We start from the raw sequence: 19,030 nt of genomic DNA, 5'->3' as shown, positions 1-19,030 counted from the left end.
AGAGGAAGAAGCAGGCTCCCAGCGGAGGAGCCTGATGTGGGGCTCAATCCCAGGACCCCAGGATCACGCCCTGAGCCGAAGGCAGACGCTTAATGACTGAGCCACCCAGGCGCCCCTCCAATACATGTTTTCTTAAAGGGAGCATTTGTGTTTCTGTTTCGAGTATCATTTTCATTTATAAACAAACAAACAAACAAACAAAAACAGGAAAGCTGCAAATCTAACAGAGCAACTGCACACCCATACAGTGGCTTTGTGCAAATTACAAAAAGTTGCTCTCTCTGAGAGGACAGTCCTAGAAGCAAAGAGCTTGGCCAGCAAAGTATGGGCTAATTTTACACCCTATGGACAGGCACCCCTGTGTGGTTGACAGCCCATACCATCACACACAGTAACTCCGAGGCTTAGTCCAAGTGCTTCATTTGTTTTTCTAAAATTGTCTAAATTAAACCAAAAGGGTTGAAATCAATTTAAGGAGACTTTGTGGAGATTACGACATTCTCACAGATATCAACACTAACGGTGTGTCCTTTGAAGCGCTCAGAGCCCATTCATTTCGATTCTATACATTTCAATTGAGCAACTGCTAACACACACAAGACAATGTGGGTTTAGTAGGAACAGAGGAAGCGGGGCACAAAGTCAGGTAAGTCATGGTCCTGACCTCAAAGAACATAAATGGCAGGGTCTTCAAAAAATATACTAAAAAGAGACACAGAAGGCCCCCTTTGTAATAGTTGTATGGGGGACCTAAAATTTCTTGTGCCACTTGGCATATTCTGTGAATGTTTTAATTCATGGCTGTTAACCATCCTTTTCTATCCCTAAGTCTTGGGGCAGAGAGTTACCAGATACTGAGCATCTCTTATGTGCCAGGCCTGGGGAAAGTTACTCTACACAAATTATCTTGGTTGACCCTCATAACAAGCCTGAATGTTAAGTATTGGCAACCCCATCTGACATATGAGAACACCGAGACTCAGAGAAACTAGTAACTTAGAAGCAGAATGATTTGGAGAAAACAATTTTGAGCCTGTGTCAGACAGCCTTGGTTTCAAATCCCAGGTCCACCCCTTGCTAGGTTGGTGGCCTTGGGCAAGTTACTTAACTTCTTCTAAGCCCTGGTTTATTCAGCTGTAAAATAAGTATAATAATACCTAATTAAAGGTGTATTTTCATGACCAATTGGCCTGATGCATAAAATATGCCAACACAAAGTAAGAGTCCAACAAATGATAATTGTCAAAATTCCTAAGGCCCAAGTTCACTTGGGGAGTAAGGGAGAGAAAACACAATTGGATTCTCCCCTCTACTCACAGCCAGGACCAGAAGTCAGAAACCTGGATTTTAATTCCAGTTCAGCTCCTGCCTTGGCCATGAGACTGTGGGCCATCAGCCAAGCAGAGTAAGTAGCAGATTCTCTTCAGATGGAGAGTGGGGCATAGCTGTGAAACTGTACAAGCATAAAGTGGTGGGATCACTAAGCTAGAGGGGGGAAGAGATTCATTTTTTGTCTCTAGGATCCTCTGAAACCCCTGGGTTATGACCAAATCCCATTTAAAGATAATTGCTTTAAAAGAGTCAAGAGATTCTTTGTCTATACAGATGTTTTCAGTGCTTAGGAAGAGTTGATCAGGGGTCAGAGCCAGCAAGTCGATCAAGAATGCATATAAGTAGTTGCCCAATGCTGCTTCTTCCCACCCTTCCCTTCTCACACCCAGGCCTTAGTCACCTCTAGGCCAACTTGGCTCCCAGCAGACTCATTGAGCCTTGAGCATGTGCTCTCTTCAAGCTTAGTTATGTGGAGTCCCAAACCCACCAGGGAACTTCCCCAGGACTCCTTTTGTGTGCAGGTGGGAGAATCAGCTGGTGTGAAACAGCATAAAAAGGAAATCTGGTATTCAATAGGATTCCCCATAAGACGAGCTGTCCCAACTACCTATGCAGGCACTGTGAATCTCTAGGAGAGTGTTTGTCACAGCCTGGCTTAGATCACCTGGGCCCCAATCCCAGCTATGCCACTTACAAACTCAGTGACTTGGGCTACATAGTTTACCTTTGTTAGCTTGTTTCCTTGTCTACAATTTCCCCAGGAAATGGGAATGTAAGAGTATCTCTACCTAAAAGAGACATTTCACGTCTATAACGAGTGCTCAATAGGATTGAGCTCTTACCTTTATTGTATTAGAAGGCTGGAAGGCAATAACCATGTGTTTTTCCTTCCAGGATTCTGCACCATGCCGGAGATCAATCCTCATACACAGTAGGAAATCAATAAATATCCAGCTTGAATCAAAGCTCACTGAACTACAGCAAACCCTTTCACCTGATTAAACCCTCTAGTTTGGAAGTTTGTCTAATTTACTAGTGATTAAGCCAAGAGAAACACCACTGCAGACAACCGTAACCTCTCCAGCACCCTTAACATGGTTTACACACTTACAGAGGTGCTCAAACGTTGGAGTATTTTTCAAGCTTGCTAGAATTAACAGCATTAATCATAGCTATTGTTAAATTACTGCAGAAATAATAGCTATGAATCGGGTGCAAGAAACTAAAATGCTGCTGAGTGGTCTCTATCCAGCTGGCCTCTGATGTCTCTTCATATTCCCTCAGCAGACAGGCTGACCACACACAGACGAGGAGGTCACTGTGCCTCTCACAGCATCACACCTGGAAACTAAAGGATTTAAAATACTTGACCTCAGAGATTAAACACTCACTCAGCTCCGTGGATGGCGAGACCAATGAAGAAGATCACAAAAAGATGGTGTGTGTACCAAAACACTTCAAAGTAAGACCTCCGGATGGTTTTGGTGGAGGAAGTGATAATTAATATGAGGCACAGGGTGATCACAACACCAGTGATGCCAGCCAACCGGGTCACAGCCACATACAGGCCTCCTTCAGGATTCTGCAAAATACACACACACAAACACACACAAACACACATTACTCGTAGGCTCTCAAATGCGAGACTACCTATTTATAAAGTGTCTGGCAAATAGGCCAATAGGTATTTTCATTCCCCTTTTCCATAATCCTAACCATCCCTCACAGAGTGAGATAAACTTGGAACAGATATTTCTCAATTTAAAACTGTCTTACATGGTCGAGAGGTCATAGGAAGTACTAACTAATACACCGAAATAGTTCTAAGGGGGTACCAAATTTTTTTAAGATTTTATTTATTTATTTGACAGAGAGAGAGACAGCCAGCAAGAGAGGGAACACAGGCAGGGGGAGTGGGAGAGGAGGAAGCAGGCTCCCAGTGGAGGAGCCCAATGTGGGGCTCGATCCCAGAATGCTGGGATCATGCCCTGAGCCAAAGGCAGACGCTTGACAACTGCGCCACCCAGGCGCCCCAAAGGGAGTATCAATTAAAGCACATGAGCCAACTATAAGATGTCCTAAAAGGGTCTGAGGCTCCTTCTCCCTTTGGTTTGGAAAGGGCCACGGTGTTTAGTCGGCAAATGTATTCTGGACATGCCTCCTATCTTAGGCTGGGTTCCCCTGAAGCAGACAGACCTTGAGATAGGCATTCATGAGCAAGTGATTTTAAAAAGGTGTGCTGCAGAAGAACCTGGTAAGAAGATGGGCAATAGGACAGGAAAGAACAAGTCAAACAAGAGGGAGAACTCAGGTCAAGTCTTTAGAGAAGGTAGCTTCCGCCTGATGCAGCGAAGGAACTGTGGAGGGTAGGTCACACCTCAGAGTTCATCCTGACTCAAGGCAAGGAAGCTGGGCTTTCATAGCCTGCACCCATCAGCTATTGCCTCACGGCTGCCCACAAAGAGATAGCCATCCAGGCCCTTCCAGATCTTTGAGCTTGTGGGCAAAGGGACTCTGATAGCCCCAGGGTGGTCCTCTGAGGAAGAAACGCAGGTACCAGAAATTGAAAGTGAAAACACAGAAAGGTGGAGCGGGGAGCACAGAGTACAAAGGGTCCAAAGAGATCCAGGCAGAGCATGACAGCGTCGGCTCACCTGGTATGTTCACATTGCCTTCCTTCGATATCATTGTACGAACAATGAACAACATGAAAGAAAAATTATCCCAGAAGTTACAGAAAAGGAATTTCTGTTTTCTTTTACGCGAATTGTTTTCATGTTAGTCTGAGGAGAATTATTTCTGCAACATTAAGGGACTTTTCTTATCTTTTCTAAACACGAGGAAACACGTTTGGAATTCGGTGTATACTTATGTGACTTGGCCATGCTCGCACGCTATTGGGCACATGAAGATGACTCGAAGCTTCTCCGTGTGAGTGTAGGAAGCTCTAACAACTTCTGGAAGGGAAGCAGTCTTTGTTGTGGCTACCCCAAACAGCTGCCCCCGGAAGCCCACTCACAGTGCACGGGGCTTCTCATGAGATGATAATCAGCAGACAGAGGCCACCCCTCAGATGTTGTAGGCAAGAAAGAAGAAAAACACCTCTGTCGGCTGTCAGCTGGTGGCTGGCCTGGTACTAACACCGAGGCTGGAGTGTTCCCTAATTCACATAAACAATTTCATAGAACACTCACATCAGACGAGGTCGTTCCATGACTGTGAGGGAGTGAGACAAAAACAAGACCACTCCGGAATTATGTCAGAGCCAAGACGACAACACAAGTGACTGCTGCTAAGATACCCAATCCTAGAAAAAGCCCCAATTCGTGATCATACCTGATGCACGGCAAATCCTTGCTTCCTTAAACCCCTCCAAAACCACCTAATGCAGGTCCATGTCCTATAATGCGCCCCTATGAACACCTTCCTGGAACATCCCAGACTTTCTCATGGTGCTTGGCCTCTTTTGCTGCAGTAAGTAAGAAACTCAACTTTGTTTGACTAGATGTGTGTTCTTGTCTTTCTTTGATGGTGGGCATTGTCATGGGTGAGCCTGAGTTACTCCAGATTTCACAGGTGAGCCTAAGGAACTGAAAAACATCTAGAGACCCTCCACACATGGGATCAGGAGTGTGGAAGACATTTTCTCTGTACCCACATTCTTAGAAACTACAGACTTGATCGTCACCTTTTATCATTGTTGGTGTTCTGCCCAAGTAGAGTTCTTCACTCACTGAAATCTAATCCTCAGTTTTAATGGCTTAGGGACCATCTGAATCTGGAAATAGACTTACCGGGATTTTTGCTCGAGCAAAGTTGAGGTAAGTTTCACCAGGTTTATCTTCAAGGTTAGAGAGTGCTACTGAAAGGTTATCAGAATTATTGACTCGCGCGTTCACACACCACTCCACATTAAACAGATGGGCAATGGTATGAATCGCTAAAAAGGACAGAGAAGAGAAACAAACAAGGTGAAGGGTGTGGAAATTTTCGTGTAAGCTGGGTTTCTGCCTATAGCCCCTGACTCTGTGATAAGATACAGGGAGACACAGGACACTTGGAAACAAGAACTGGGTCTCCAGGCCAGAGGGGCAAGACTAGAACTCTAGTAGGTAAGATATTCTCTACTCGTGTGATCATATGCAAATCACTTGACCCCTCTGGTCTTGGTTTCCTCATTTATAAAATGAAGATGTTAAACGACACTATCCTAAAGATCCAGTCAAGTTCTGAGATTCTACGAAACAACCTTGGGCCCGGAGGATATTTAGGTGTGCTCCCATAGTCTCTCTCCCCCTGATATATTTATGTTCAAACAAGAAGACTCTCATGTAATGTATGCCTTTGGCTGGCCCATTCACTGGACTCTGACATGACTCTACAGAGATAACAACATTTTATTGAGCTGATATAAACCGATGGCCACAAGAGTGAATATCTTCTTGAAAATTGCATTCCTTACTTAACAAGCGCTTACATACAACTTACTGGGTGCCAAGAACTGTTATAAGTGCTTTGTAATTACGTAATGCTTATATGGAGGCAATGATGCAGGTACTATTCGCATCATCTATCCTGCAGATGAGGAAACTGGGGCATAGATTGCTTTAATATCCTGTCCAAGATCACCAGGCTAGGAAGCAGCAGAGTTCAAAATCAAATCCAAGCAATCTGGTACTTGAATCTTTGCTCCTAACCATTATGCCATGTTGCTTTCTAATAAGATTTTGTCATGCATTTTCTTTTTGAACCATTTTGCTCGCCACGGCTCAGAAAGCCTGCATGATCTACTAATAGAAGAGAAACCCAGTTTAACACCTGTAATCTAAGCCTATTTTATTCAAATTATGGGGAAACTCATTAAGGGCAGAATAAAAGTCTCTTTTGTTCATCACTGTGCATGTGTGCATGTCTATTACCTGGCACATCATTTACTTGTTGAGTGAATTAGTGAAGATTTGATAAGGGTCCCAGATACATGCCTTGTGCCAACACCACCACTTTAATAATTATAATACTAACACATAATATAGAATACATATATACATATATATACCTATTAGATATATAATAGCAATCATAATAAAGAAGACGCTTAGCTGATAAGGGCTATCTTACCCTTAAGATATCTTCTCAACTTACGGGTTGTGGCCCCCATAGGGTTACTGCAAGAAATCTACAAATCTACATGTTCAACCCTAGTATTTTTTTTAATGGATAAATAAAAGCTCTTAGTTGTGGACGAACTTTTTTTATATTAAAAAGCGTGGAAAATGGTGAAGACACTGGGATTTTGTCTGAAAAGCCCAAGATAAAAAAGTTTTAAGACTTGAAGGAATAAATGCTAATATTGGGATGGAAGAAAGTGTGGTGAATATTTTTTTAACATAATTCATTCAAAAAGTACAACATATCTCAGTGGGAATGTAAATTGGTGCAGCCACTATAGAAAACACTATGGAGTTGCCTCAAAAAACTAAAAAACGAAATACCATATGATCCAGTAATTCTACCCAAAGAAAATGAAAACACTAATTTGAAAAAAAGATATATGCACCCCCATGTTTATAGCAGCATTATTTACAATGGCCAAGATATGGAAGCAACCTAAGTGTCCATCCATAGGTGAATGGATAAAGAAAAAGTGGTATATATATACACACACACACACATATACATATATACACACACACATATATACATGTATATATATGTATATACACACACACATATATAATCGGGTATTACTCAGCCATAAAAAAGAATGAAACCTTGCCATTTGCAACAACATGGATGGACCTAGAGGGTATTATGCTACATGAAAAAAAGAAAGACAAATACCATATGGTTTCACTTATATGTAGAATCTAAAAACCAAACCAAACAAACCAAACAAAACAGAAACAGACTCATAAATACAGAGAACAAACTGGTGGCTGTTAGAGGGGTTGGGGGTGAGGGGATGGGCAAAATAGCTAAAGGAGATTAAGAGATATAAACTTCCAGTTATAAAACAAATAACTCATAGGGATGTAAAGTACAGCATAGGGAAGATAGCCAATAATACTGTACTGACTTTGTGTGGTGACAGCTGATAACTACATTTATCACGGTGAGCATTTTATAATGTATGTCATTGTCGAATCACTATGTCGTACACCTGAAATCAATATAATATTGTATGTTAAGTATACTTCCGTTAAAAAAATAAATTAAAAAAATACAGCACATCCAATCACCACCTAATCTACCTAAAAAGGCTGATCTCTTCTAAAAATAAAAGGTATCTAAGAATAGAGGGAACTGTCTGGTTCCAAGTTTTCTTTGCAATCTCAAATTTCTTAATAAACTTACCAGTGTGAAGTGCAATCATCCATGCCACCATTTTATGAAAGGTGAGGTTCCTGTCCAGTTGTCTTCGAATTCTTGTAGAACAGCACTTTGGATTAAAGGGAAAAGAACAAAATAGTAATTGTTAACAAGAAGGTTTTCTGTGTGCCAGGCAGTAGAAACATACCATCTTACTTAATTGTCATTACCACCCTAAAACCAGTGTCATTCTACACATTTGATAGGTGAGAACACCAAGGCTCAGATACTTGTAGTCATCTTCCCAAGGTCAAACAGCCAGTGAGTGGCCTACCTGACAGGTTCCTGCAGTAACCACACGCACACACAACCAACGAGCTCAGCCCAAGAAGCCCGAAGAAGTTTGTTGAACAATAAGTGTTAGGTCCCTACAACCAGATTCTGCATATTTTACCTGGACCTGAATGAAGGAGGAAAGCTCTGTCTCTGTGTCTTCTCCATCACTTTTCCCTGACCCAGAAAGTATGTGAGCTCCCCCACAGTTCCACGCTGGGCGGTTAGCAAAGGCTTACCCTTGTGAAGATGGCAACCCGTAAGTTAAGTGTTAGTCAGGTGAGAGATTCAAGAGTCAGCTCTCCTAGGAATACTGGCCGTGTAACAGGAAAGGTCTATGCATTTCACACGACCCTGAAAGTCTAATTGGGACACAGACAAGTGAAGAGTTCTAGAACAAGTGAATAGTTTTAGAACAACACCCTTCTAAGACATACAATTCATTCCTCGACTCCCATCACTCTTAGAAGGGTGAGAGGAGAAAAAATTGTCCACCGGCCTCTGTTGACAGAGACAACATCACAAGGAGATATCATTAACCAAATATTAATAGCAAAAAGAACAATAGCTAATATTTACAAAGAGCTTGTGCAAGGAGCTGTTTTAAGTGTTTTACATGCATTCTGACTCTTCATTTTTGCATCAGTCCTAGCAGGGTTGTACCATTATTATCACTGTGTAACAGGCTAGGGAAAAACGTGTGGAGAGTTTACCTTGCCTTAGGTCACATAGTTAATAAGTGGCAGAGTTGGGATTTAAACCCAGGCTATCTGATGCCAGAATGTCAATATTATGATATTTTCATACCTTGTATGATTACCTTGACATTAAAAATAGTATTTTGGTCAGTACTCAAGTGTGACTGTCCTACTGATACATGTTAGAAGATGTGGATTTTGCTGGCTAATTGAACATAATAATAAAAATAAATAAATGAATAAATGGGAAAAAAAGACGTGGATTTGAATCTTGATTCAGGTCAATGCCCAAAGTAGAAAAAAAACAAACTCTGCTTTATGGTTGAATCAAAGCTTTGTCCTCCTGAAAATTGGTCAAATGCTTGCTCTGGCTACCTTGTTCCCAAGTCTAAACGTACTGCCATAGAGACACAGAGAACTGTTAAGGAGAACCAAGTGCCCCCCCAGAAAAATCTTAGGTATTACAAGTATCTGGTTCTAAACATATTCAACTTAATCTAGGGGTGTTTAATATCTGACTTACTTATTTTTTAAGTAGGTTCCACGCCCAGCATGGAGCCCAACATGGGGCTTGCACTCACGACCCTGAGATCGAGACCTGAACTGGTATCAAGAATCAGATGCTTGAGAAACAAACTGAAGACTTCAGAGGGGAGGGGGGTGGGGGAATGGGATAGACTTGTGATGGGTAGTAAGGAGGGCACGTATTGCATGGTGCACTGGGTGTTATGCGCAAGTAATGAATCATCGAGCTTTGCATCGGAATCCGGGGATGTACTGTATGGTGACCAACATAATATAATAAAAAAAAATCATTAAAAAAAAAAAGAATCGGATGCTTAACCGATTGAGCCACCTAGGCGCCCTGTGGCTTAGTTATTTTTAATAAAATATTCTGATTTTATAGAAAAAAATGTAGTTGTGTGTGAAATTGTGCTTACTTCACTATCTCTCAGTCAGCTACAGCTACAGAGAACATAGGACCATGAGAGCAGATTCCCGGAACTGCAGAACTACTAGTAAGGAATACACAGAGGATTCCAGACAAAGGAAGAAAGAATTAGGCTTTATTGAATGCTTTCTGTGAGCCAGGCAGGCTACCCATAATCATTACCTCATTCAGTGGCAACAAGATAAGGGTTCTACAGATTAAAAAAAAATTAAAGCTAAATCTCATATTGGCTGGGATCCAAGTCTATTTGTCTTTAAGGTACATACCCTTTTCCACCAAACCAAATGCGAAGATATAGTCACTATTATTCTACATGTCTAAAAAAAACCCAAGACAAGAATTTAAGTGTTAAGTACTCAACTGCAAGGTGATCACAGAAAACAAGGTTAGGGGAAGGGAGACTGGAAAGAGAAGGCAACCAATGAAGGGTGTATTATCAGATCAGCTACCACTATCATATATCATATCATATGTCATATCATACCATGGTCTCTTTGATTAGAAGACTCTGGGAGAGAGAGAAAATGCTCCAGGGGCTTTCTTTTCTTTTCTTATCTTTTTACCTGAGGGGTTAGAAAGCTTAGGAATTCATCCCTCGACTCCCATCAGTCACAGGTCAAGGGCTGGTCCCAGGGCATCAACTGCCTGGCATTTCAGGCTTGCCCCAGGAGAGGGCTGAAGGAAAATCCTCAGGCAGAGAATGAGTGGGGCTTGCAGAAGGCAGCTACCCCATGTGCTGTGGAGCCATAAGTGTGGAGGGAATATGACTGAAACACCAACAGCATCAGCTACAACTAACTGTCCATTGGTGGAGGTGGGCAGTGACGCAGGCTCTCAAAATAAGGGTTTCCTGTTTGAAATCACTTAGTTTACATTTCTGTTGGTGAAAAATTTTCTTTGGATTCTTATATAGCTTTGTCGTCTTTTCTGTTTATTTCAAATGCTGTACATTGTTCTACTACTTTGTATTCTTTACAATTTTAAGGAAATATCTTTTTCCTGCTTCCCAATTGCTAGGTTCCTCCATAGTTTCTCAGAGTCCTTGTGGTAGGCAGAGTTCAAAGGTGATCCCCAATGATCTTATATAATCTCCTCCCTTTGAGTGTGGGTGGGACCTGAACTGTGAATATGATGGGATGTCACTCCTATGAGTTTGTTACATTATATGGCAAAAGGAACTTTGCAGAGGTAATGAAAGTCCCAAGCTGACCTTACGAGAAAGATTATCTGGGTGGGCCTGAGCCAATCACATAGCCCTTTAAATCTGGGTACAGAACTCAGAAAATGAAGAACTCAGAGATTCAAGGCACAAGAAGTATTTGGTGCAATGTTGCCGGCTTAAACATGGAGGAGGCCACATGGAAGGAACACAGGGACTTTCAGGATCTGAGAGCAGCCCCTGAATGGCTGTCAGCAAGGAGACGGGACCCTCAGTCCCACAACTGCAAGGAACTGAATTTTGCCAACAAGACTGAGTTTGGAACATTTTTACCCAGAGTTTTCATTTGAGAATTCAGCCCAGCTAGCACTTGATTTCAGCCTTGTAATCTGCTGAGCAGAGAACCCAACCAAACACAGGATGCTGGACTTCTCACTGGCAGAACTGTGAGCTAATAAACTGGGGTTGTTTTTAAGCCACTGAATTTGTGGAAATTTCATACACAGCCACAGATAATTAATATAGTCCTTATTGGAGTGATGGAACACAGTTGGAGTCCTAAGACTGAGAGAATGGGAACAGTAGGATCAGAAATCAGTACTGAATTACATTTCAGAGGGAAAGTTCTGCCAAACTTGCCATCAGTTATACATGTGTTGGATCTCAGCCCTACCACCTAGCTGTGTGACATTGAACAATATCCTTAGTTCCTAACTTCCTCACCTATGTATTTATCATTGTTCTTCTCTCGTAGGTCTGTTTCCTAGATTCACTAAGAAGTGTTTAATAAATATTTGACGGGTTTTTTTGTATCATTATTCAACTTTTCAGCTAGTATGGCTTGGCTCCCCAGCTAGAAAGTAAGCTTCCTATATGCAGAGCAATATATCATATGCTTAAAAAAATATCTCCTGGGGCACCTGCGTGGTACAGTCGGTTAGGTGTCCAACTCTTGGTGTGGTTCAGGCCCTGCTCTCAGGGACGTGAGATCAAGCCCCACATCAGGCTCCATGCTTAATGTGGAGTCTGCTTAAGTTTCTCTTGCCCTCTCCCTCTGCCCTTCCCCCCACTCTGTGCACTCTCTCTCTTTTTCTCTCTCTCTAAAATAAGTAAATAAATCTTTTTTTAAAAAATCCCTTCACAATTATTTGGTTAAATGAATTACATTTTCACTGTTCTAGAACCTAAGATGATTATTCTAAACTTATAGAGATGTATTTACCCATATATCTATACTTGCCACACTGTTTTCTTTTCTACTTCTGGCAAACTGTTTTGAAATTTGGGGGGAAAATACGCTGGCTCCTGCATGCTGAATTTGAAGAAAAGGAATATGGTTTTGACGTGGCCTCTACAGTGCCTCCATAGCTCTACCCTTACCATCATCAATATAGATCATCGAAAATATGGAAGAGATTCTGATGCTCCCATCAGCTTGAGCAGCAGAGAGTTAGAGAAAAAGAAATTGAATGCCAGAACAATGGAGAGATGTGCTTGAGAAATAATACTCTGATCTTAATAGGTAATTTTTTAAAAAAAGCTAGTTAATATGAAACATGTACATCTCACAAAAAGGAAAAACAGAGTCCATTAGTCACCATTGGGTCATTGGAATGGATCTCACCAAGGCACCAACCCCTAATTTTCCCCAGCTGCCCTCTATGATATGCTCAGGATAGCCCCCCCCCCAAAAAAAATCCAAAGAGAAGTCAAAGTCATGTTTATATGGGGCTTCCAAGTACAATTTCCTCACCATTTCCTGAAATGGGAGCAAGGCAGCTGGTTGGTGGAGTGGGAAGGGCTTTGCTGCCTGTGACTGCCTAGGGCTTGTTTGTTCCTCCTCATCACACAGAGACCATTTTTATGCTTTTAAGTCACTTCTGAGTTATTGCCAGCTACCTCCTAATTACCCAAGCTGCCATCATGTCCCATGGCTTCCTCACTGAACTACCCCTTTTGCCATTGACTCCTAAAGGGAAGTTTCTCTGTTACTGTCATCTAGAACCTAGCCCAATCTCACTAAGCTAAGCTTCAAATGTAAGGGAGATTATTGAGTCTTCTCAGCAAATTTCTATGCTGCATTCAAACTGCAAGAGAAAAAAATTTTTTTTAAGATTTTATTTATTTGGGAAAGAGAGAGAGAGAGAGGGAGAGCAGGGGGAGGTGCAGAGGGAAAGGGACAAGAAGACTCCTTGCTGAGCAGGGAGCCCAATGTGGGGCTTGATCCCAGGACCCTGGGCTCATGACCTGAGTTGAAATCAAGAGTTGGATGCTCAACCCACTGAGCCACCCAGGTGCCCTAAAAAAAATTTTTTTTCAAGTGAGAAATGGAACTAAAAAGGAGTGTATATTTAATGGGGTATAACATGAGTTTCTGTAACATGACTGTTACAGAAACTTAAAAAGTTCTATTTTATGTACACCTGGCCTCACCACACATGCTATGAATTCACTTAAATTAGATGTTTATATGCAAGTTGGGAGAAATTACAAAAGCCACCCTTGGATCTATAAAACTCAGGCAAAGAAGTTGACAGTAATGTCCAAACCTGGTGGCAGTAGGATATGTGATAAGTAAGAACTTCACCTTATTTGTATAGCATTGTTTATAACTTTGAAGTCACATGTTTCTTCTCTATCTCTTCCACAAAACTCTAAGCTCCTTGAGCTCATGGTCCATCTATATGTTACTCTTTACTCACCATGCGTCCCCAGTACTTAACATACAGTTGGCTCTCAACAAATGTTTGTTGACTGACAACTCAGCAGTTGACAGCTTAGTCAATTAATATACTTTTAGAATGTTATATTCATTCTTACAGTTGCAATGTCTCGCCTGCTTTTCAGCTACAAAGAAAAAAAAAACACATGAGACAGGAAGTCCAAGAGACTTCCCTAGACCATGTGGTTAGACATAGAGCCACACTGAGGGCCTCTGACTCTCAGACTATATAAGGTTACAGGTAAGAGCTGACTCTCTCGCCTTACTTTTTCTTTCTGATCTGAAGACTATGCTTCCCATCCAATTAGAATTTAGTTTCTGCATGGCAAGGTGGGGTCATTAAGGCTTCCTTAGGGACTTCTGCATGCCAGGCCCCATCCTTCCCCATTCCCCTCAAAAAGTAGGCTGGGAGCCTTTACCTTTACCTTCCCTGGGGTGGGCCAATACTGGGGCTTCATTTCTCCAAATAATCAGATGGATTATAAAGCAAAGTCTAACTGATTAAGACCACTAGAAAGTGAATGAAAGTTCTATGACTGTGTAGTTTGCACGACATCGTACTAACAAATCCTTGAACTTACAGCAATCATGCCCCAACATTCACATATATGATAGAATTTTTAAGACCGTCATGTGACAAGAAGACAGTTTTGAGTTTAGGTGGCATGTAGGAAAGTGAAAGGGCTCTGGGGGCACAAAGAGCTGGGTTTGAATTCCAACACTGCCATTTCATTTCATCTGCATCTCACTGACTTGACGTGCAGCTTTTATGAGGTGAGCTCTATGAAGACTCAGTAGGGGGCAGCTATTTGGATTTCCAGCCTTGGTCACAGCATGGTCACTCATTTTAATCCCAGTCAGAAAAGAAGTTTCATTTGCCAAGTTCACATTTCAGGTTGGGAAATCAGAAGGAGGGACACTCCCCGTCTCTAAAAGAATGTTCCTTGCTGCTAATTAAAAAAAATATATATTCTCTTACATACAGATCTCTCTGATTAGCAGAACCTCTCTGCAATTTGAAGAGCAGCCTTATTTCGTCCCTATCTTTAAAGACCCTCATGAAGATCTTCCCTCCTGGGCCACAGGAAGCCCGAAAGCGGCCATTACAACATGTGCTCTTCACGGGGCATGGCCGCTCAACGGCAGTGCAATTTGGGCCTGGGCGGTAACAAGGATTTCTTAACCAGCCATCCTGGTGAAAACTCTGCCTGTTTCTCAGGGTTTACTTCCTCTAAATAGAAAGTATTCAAACAGGGCATAGAGGGGAAGGCTTAAAAAAAATCGTGCCTTCCTAAAAACAAAAAGCTACCATACATGACCTTCACTTAGCAAATGTTTGTTGGGCACCTACCATATGCCAGGCCTTGTACTTTACACGTGGCTCATTGCTAAAAGTTTAAACCAAATGGAATTTTACCTCTGCGGTTTCTTAGATTGAGAAGGTGATTTAGAAACCCTTGTCATCAGTGTTCTACTGTTAGTCGTATTCCGCTAATCCTATATTCATAAATCAACTGGTAAATTTAGTAAGAGTAGGAAAAGTAAGGCAGAGTTCAAGGCGAATTCTACTTGTGATTGACAGTTAAGATCACTTTCCTTCCCCCAAATATTCCACAACTGCCAAATTAAGTATTAGCTTCTCAGCTATACATTTAAGGTCCTAGTTTACTAGCCAAGTTCCAGCTGCCCTCTGCAGCTTTACCTCAGACACCTGCCCTTGACAATCCCTACATCCCCCATCAAGGTAGATTGCTCACGGCTGTCGTCTATAAACTATCTCTACTTAATCGATTTTTTTAAAGCTAGTTAATATAAAACAAATACATTTTATTAAGAAGGAAAACAGAAGATAGTAGTTGCTCGTGATCCACTAGAATGGGTCTCACCAAGACATCAATCTCTAACTTTTCCAAGCTACCCTCTTTGGTGGGATCAGGAACGGCAAACAAATCCAAAGAGAAGCCACATGTCACACTTCCATGGGGCTTTCAAGCATATAATTTCCTCCCTATTTTCTTTGTGTTGGCCCATTCCATTTTCTCCATGTAGAGTGTCTTTCTTTCTTATTTACATTGCCTAGTGGCTTGTTTGATCCTTATATGCCCATAATTCATGCCACCTTTTCGAAGAAGCCTTTCTTCATTCCCTGCCCTACCTTCATTCCCAATCCCCCCTTCTTTGATTCCTCATAGCCCCTTATTTCTAATGTTTTGTGGGACCCATCAGATTTTGCTTTGCATAGTATTTATTTGAGTACGCAGATCTAAGTAGGTTCTAAGTTCCTTGTTTCTCTGTAAGATAACAGCAATAAGAAATTCATACGCCATTTTATAGATTACAAAGTTTCTTCTTACATAATATTTTCTTTCTTCTAACATGGTACATTTAGTGGTTCACCAAATTGTTGAAATGAGGGTAAAAAAAAGCCCTGGGCATTTAGAAAGCTCCGAACTCCTCAATTCCATGGACTCAATACCTCTTAGTCACCCTCATTATACATGACTCCTCGCTCATTGATTCCACCTATTTGGGATGTTATCCACGAAAAGATTTTCTCTGACTGAAACATTTTGAAAAACATGGTGCTATAGGATTAATTCCCAAATCCCATGTCAGCCTAATAAAGTCCATTAATATATTATGTATGTCTGATGTGTGTGTGTGCGCACGTGCGCACGTGTGCGTGCACACAAGTGCTTTATGGCTCTTCTTGAGGTGTAGGTTGATCGTTTTTTTTAAAAAAATATCTGTCCCAAGTTAAATGGTTGCCCCAGGGAGCTCCATCAACAACTAATATAGAAATAAAATGGAGAATTGGACATTGCTTGGTTCACAAATATTGGACAGAGGTTGGAATCCTCACAAACCATTAGTCTGCTTTTCCTTAGGAAGGACATTTAGTTTGATGACCTTTGACAATTTTGAGAAGTGTCAACTTTGTACATGTTTGCTCTTACCGCGCTGGAACCCCTGAGGAAGGAGAGCAGATTTCGACAGACTGGCAGCAGAATCAGCATGCAGTTGAAATTCAGGCAGGCTGCAGGGGCCCTGGCCAATGGCAGCGCAAACTGGAAGATGCAGGATAGGAAGCAGGTAACTCTTGTGAGCACAGAACACCCTTCCACCACTTCTCCAAGGTTCCCAGCATGAGGCCCACCAGAGACGTCAAGTTATCTGAGAAGGGAGGGCCTTCAGAACCAAGAGTCTACCTTGAGGGCCTGCTGGGATCCTTTGTTTTAATCTGGCCCTTCTCTCCCACCCCCACATTTTATTATGAAAATTTTCAAATGTAAAGACAATTTGAAATAATTTCTCAATGAACAACTGTTTTCCCATCTCCCAGATTCTGCCATCACATATCTGTCCATCCATCTACCCATCCCTCTAGCCATCCATCTGTACATCTTATTTTTGATGCATTGCAGACCTCAGTTCACTTCCCCCTAAATGCTTAAGCATGTGTATCATTAAATAGAGTTCAGTATAGAAACTGGGACTTTCTAAAGAAGATTTTTTCTTAGTTCTTAGACTCACTTCAGCAGTAACTTAAGTTGGTCTGATGTAATGCTTTGGCATTATAATTGTTCTTTCTAACACCTGAAGAAGTTGCATATTTTGGAAGGGAAAGCCAAGGGAAATCATCCTTCTCAGTAATTATAATAGTGCAGTATTATTGTGTATTATAGCTATTTATACATATGATATATAATACATATTATAATTAGTGTTAAGCCATGAATTCATGGTTTCGGCATGATGTAACAAACGGTATCCTGTGGGGGCAGCTGTCATTGTAATTATTTTCATTTGTCATGAAGAAGAGTCTTGGCAGCTCAAGGAAATCAAGAACGCTAATGGACCCAAGGAAAGTTGGGGGCCTTCATTCTGCTGGCCCAGTCAGTGAATGTGACCCTTGGGCAAGTTCCTCAAAGGCTCCATCTGGAGGGAGAGGCTTATTTCCTTAAGGTTGTTTCACAACATGTCACTAGGAGCAGGGCTCTCCATGCGCCAAAGTTGTCAGGAACCAGATGATTTAAAGAATACAGAAAGTCTCACTTGTCCCACCTGTGTCACCCTTAGATCTCTCCAACTTTGCCTGCCATTCCAGGGTTGGCATTAGATTTCTTCTTTAAGTTAAACAGTGGCAGAGTAGTTCTTGGGAGGGGACAGATGCTGCTGGGACTCTCTGACACACTTTCGTTTGTCTCACACCGGAAAACCTAAAGACTCTTGCCCAGGTGGTTGCAATGGAGGGAACGAGGCTAATGGTGGTGTGTGGGTTGGTCAGAATATTTAAAGTGTTGAAAGGAATATGAACCAGAATCTTTGATTAGAAATGTAAGCCAGTCAGTATTGCAAGAGATGGAACTTATACTTACCCCAAGAAGTTTTTGACTGTATATGTACCTAGGTTTATGGTTATAGACATCGTAGAACTTGATAAAGAGGAAGACATTCAACCCCAGCCATACCAGCTGCAAAAAGAGAAATAGTTGCGTGAAGTTTCCACATTTCAATGGGTAGATTTCACATAAGATTGGAGTCAGACTAGGGTCAGGACTTCCCCAGTCGAGCCTTCAACAAAGGTGGTTACACATCTGGGTGTAACCGGCTGCAAGTCAGCTCTTTCTTACAACAGTGCCACTACACTTTGTGACTCACCTTTCTACCTTGCCTTGTCCCCCATGATTGTTCTACTACTGGCAGGATGCCAGGTTATTATCAATCTATCTCCCCTCTGTTGTTTTCCTCCCCTTTTCTTCTTAACCCTAGATAGATGGACAGTAGCAGGTGAGTCTTCTCAAAAAGCGAAGGGAAAGGAATAGGTTACTGTGCAGTCCCCTGCACCCATAAGACACTGTGTTCTACTCTCACAGGTGCCATCACCTCCCTCCAGCACACAGCACCCCCCCCACAGCTAGTGGGAGTCACATCAGCTAAAACGTCAAGCCTTTAACTCTATTTGGTAAGTTTCGCTTAACTTCTGAAAGAGGGACTATTGAACATGAACAAGGGGGTGAGGGGCATGGGATTTTTTTTTAAGTGACACTTCTACCTTTCGACTGCTCATTTCATCCCAAGCACTGACTGCATCAAGTGGTGGCACTGCCCAGTCTCGAACCTTCAGCTCCATAGTGATCTTTACTTACCTGTGCTTTAACACCATTAAAGGTCCATAGGTGCTCGAGAACGATCTCTTTATGAAGAAGAAGGTATTAAAGCAACTTCTCCATTCCCTAACCTTGTTATTCTTACTCTTGCTTTCCAGACTGTGTCTTTACTGTCAAGCATATGTGTGTGCAATTTAGGAGAGGGTCATTTCCTGGGGAAAACTGTGGTAGGAGCCAAAAGTATAATATGAACTTGTTTTCTATAGGAGTAATCTGTCTTCAAAATTGTGATAAGAAATCAAGCTAACAGCTCTGAGTCCTCAGGAGAATCCTATACTGCATTAGAATTTTGGTTTGGCATAATTTTTTAATGACACAATATTTCTTGTTTTTCCTTAATTTGTGCCCCCAATT

The 19,030-nt window shown here is 41.7% G+C and overlaps 1 protein-coding gene across 1 annotated transcript in view; it reads right to left on the bottom strand.

The window, feature by feature from the left end:
* Positions 1 to 19,030, bottom strand: part of LOC100468223 (cytochrome b-245 heavy chain) — a 34,651-nt gene that overhangs the window by 14,541 nt on the left and 1,080 nt on the right. The window contains exons 2-6 of the mRNA XM_002913478.4: positions 17,885 to 17,980; positions 16,463 to 16,573; positions 7,687 to 7,771; positions 5,127 to 5,272; positions 2,724 to 2,914 (exon numbers count right to left, since the gene is read on the bottom strand). Coding sequence (XP_002913524.1) covers positions 2,724 to 2,914; positions 5,127 to 5,272; positions 7,687 to 7,771; positions 16,463 to 16,573; positions 17,885 to 17,980 — 629 coding nt within the window. The remainder of the gene's footprint in view (positions 1 to 2,723; positions 2,915 to 5,126; positions 5,273 to 7,686; positions 7,772 to 16,462; positions 16,574 to 17,884; positions 17,981 to 19,030) is intronic.

The sequence above is a fragment of the Ailuropoda melanoleuca genome, chromosome X (assembly GCF_002007445.2).
Source record: "Ailuropoda melanoleuca isolate Jingjing chromosome X, ASM200744v2, whole genome shotgun sequence".
NCBI lineage: Eukaryota > Metazoa > Chordata > Mammalia > Carnivora > Ursidae > Ailuropoda > Ailuropoda melanoleuca.
The sequence above is the reverse complement of the archived record's forward strand: the minus strand, read 5'-3'. Positions and strand labels throughout refer to the sequence as shown.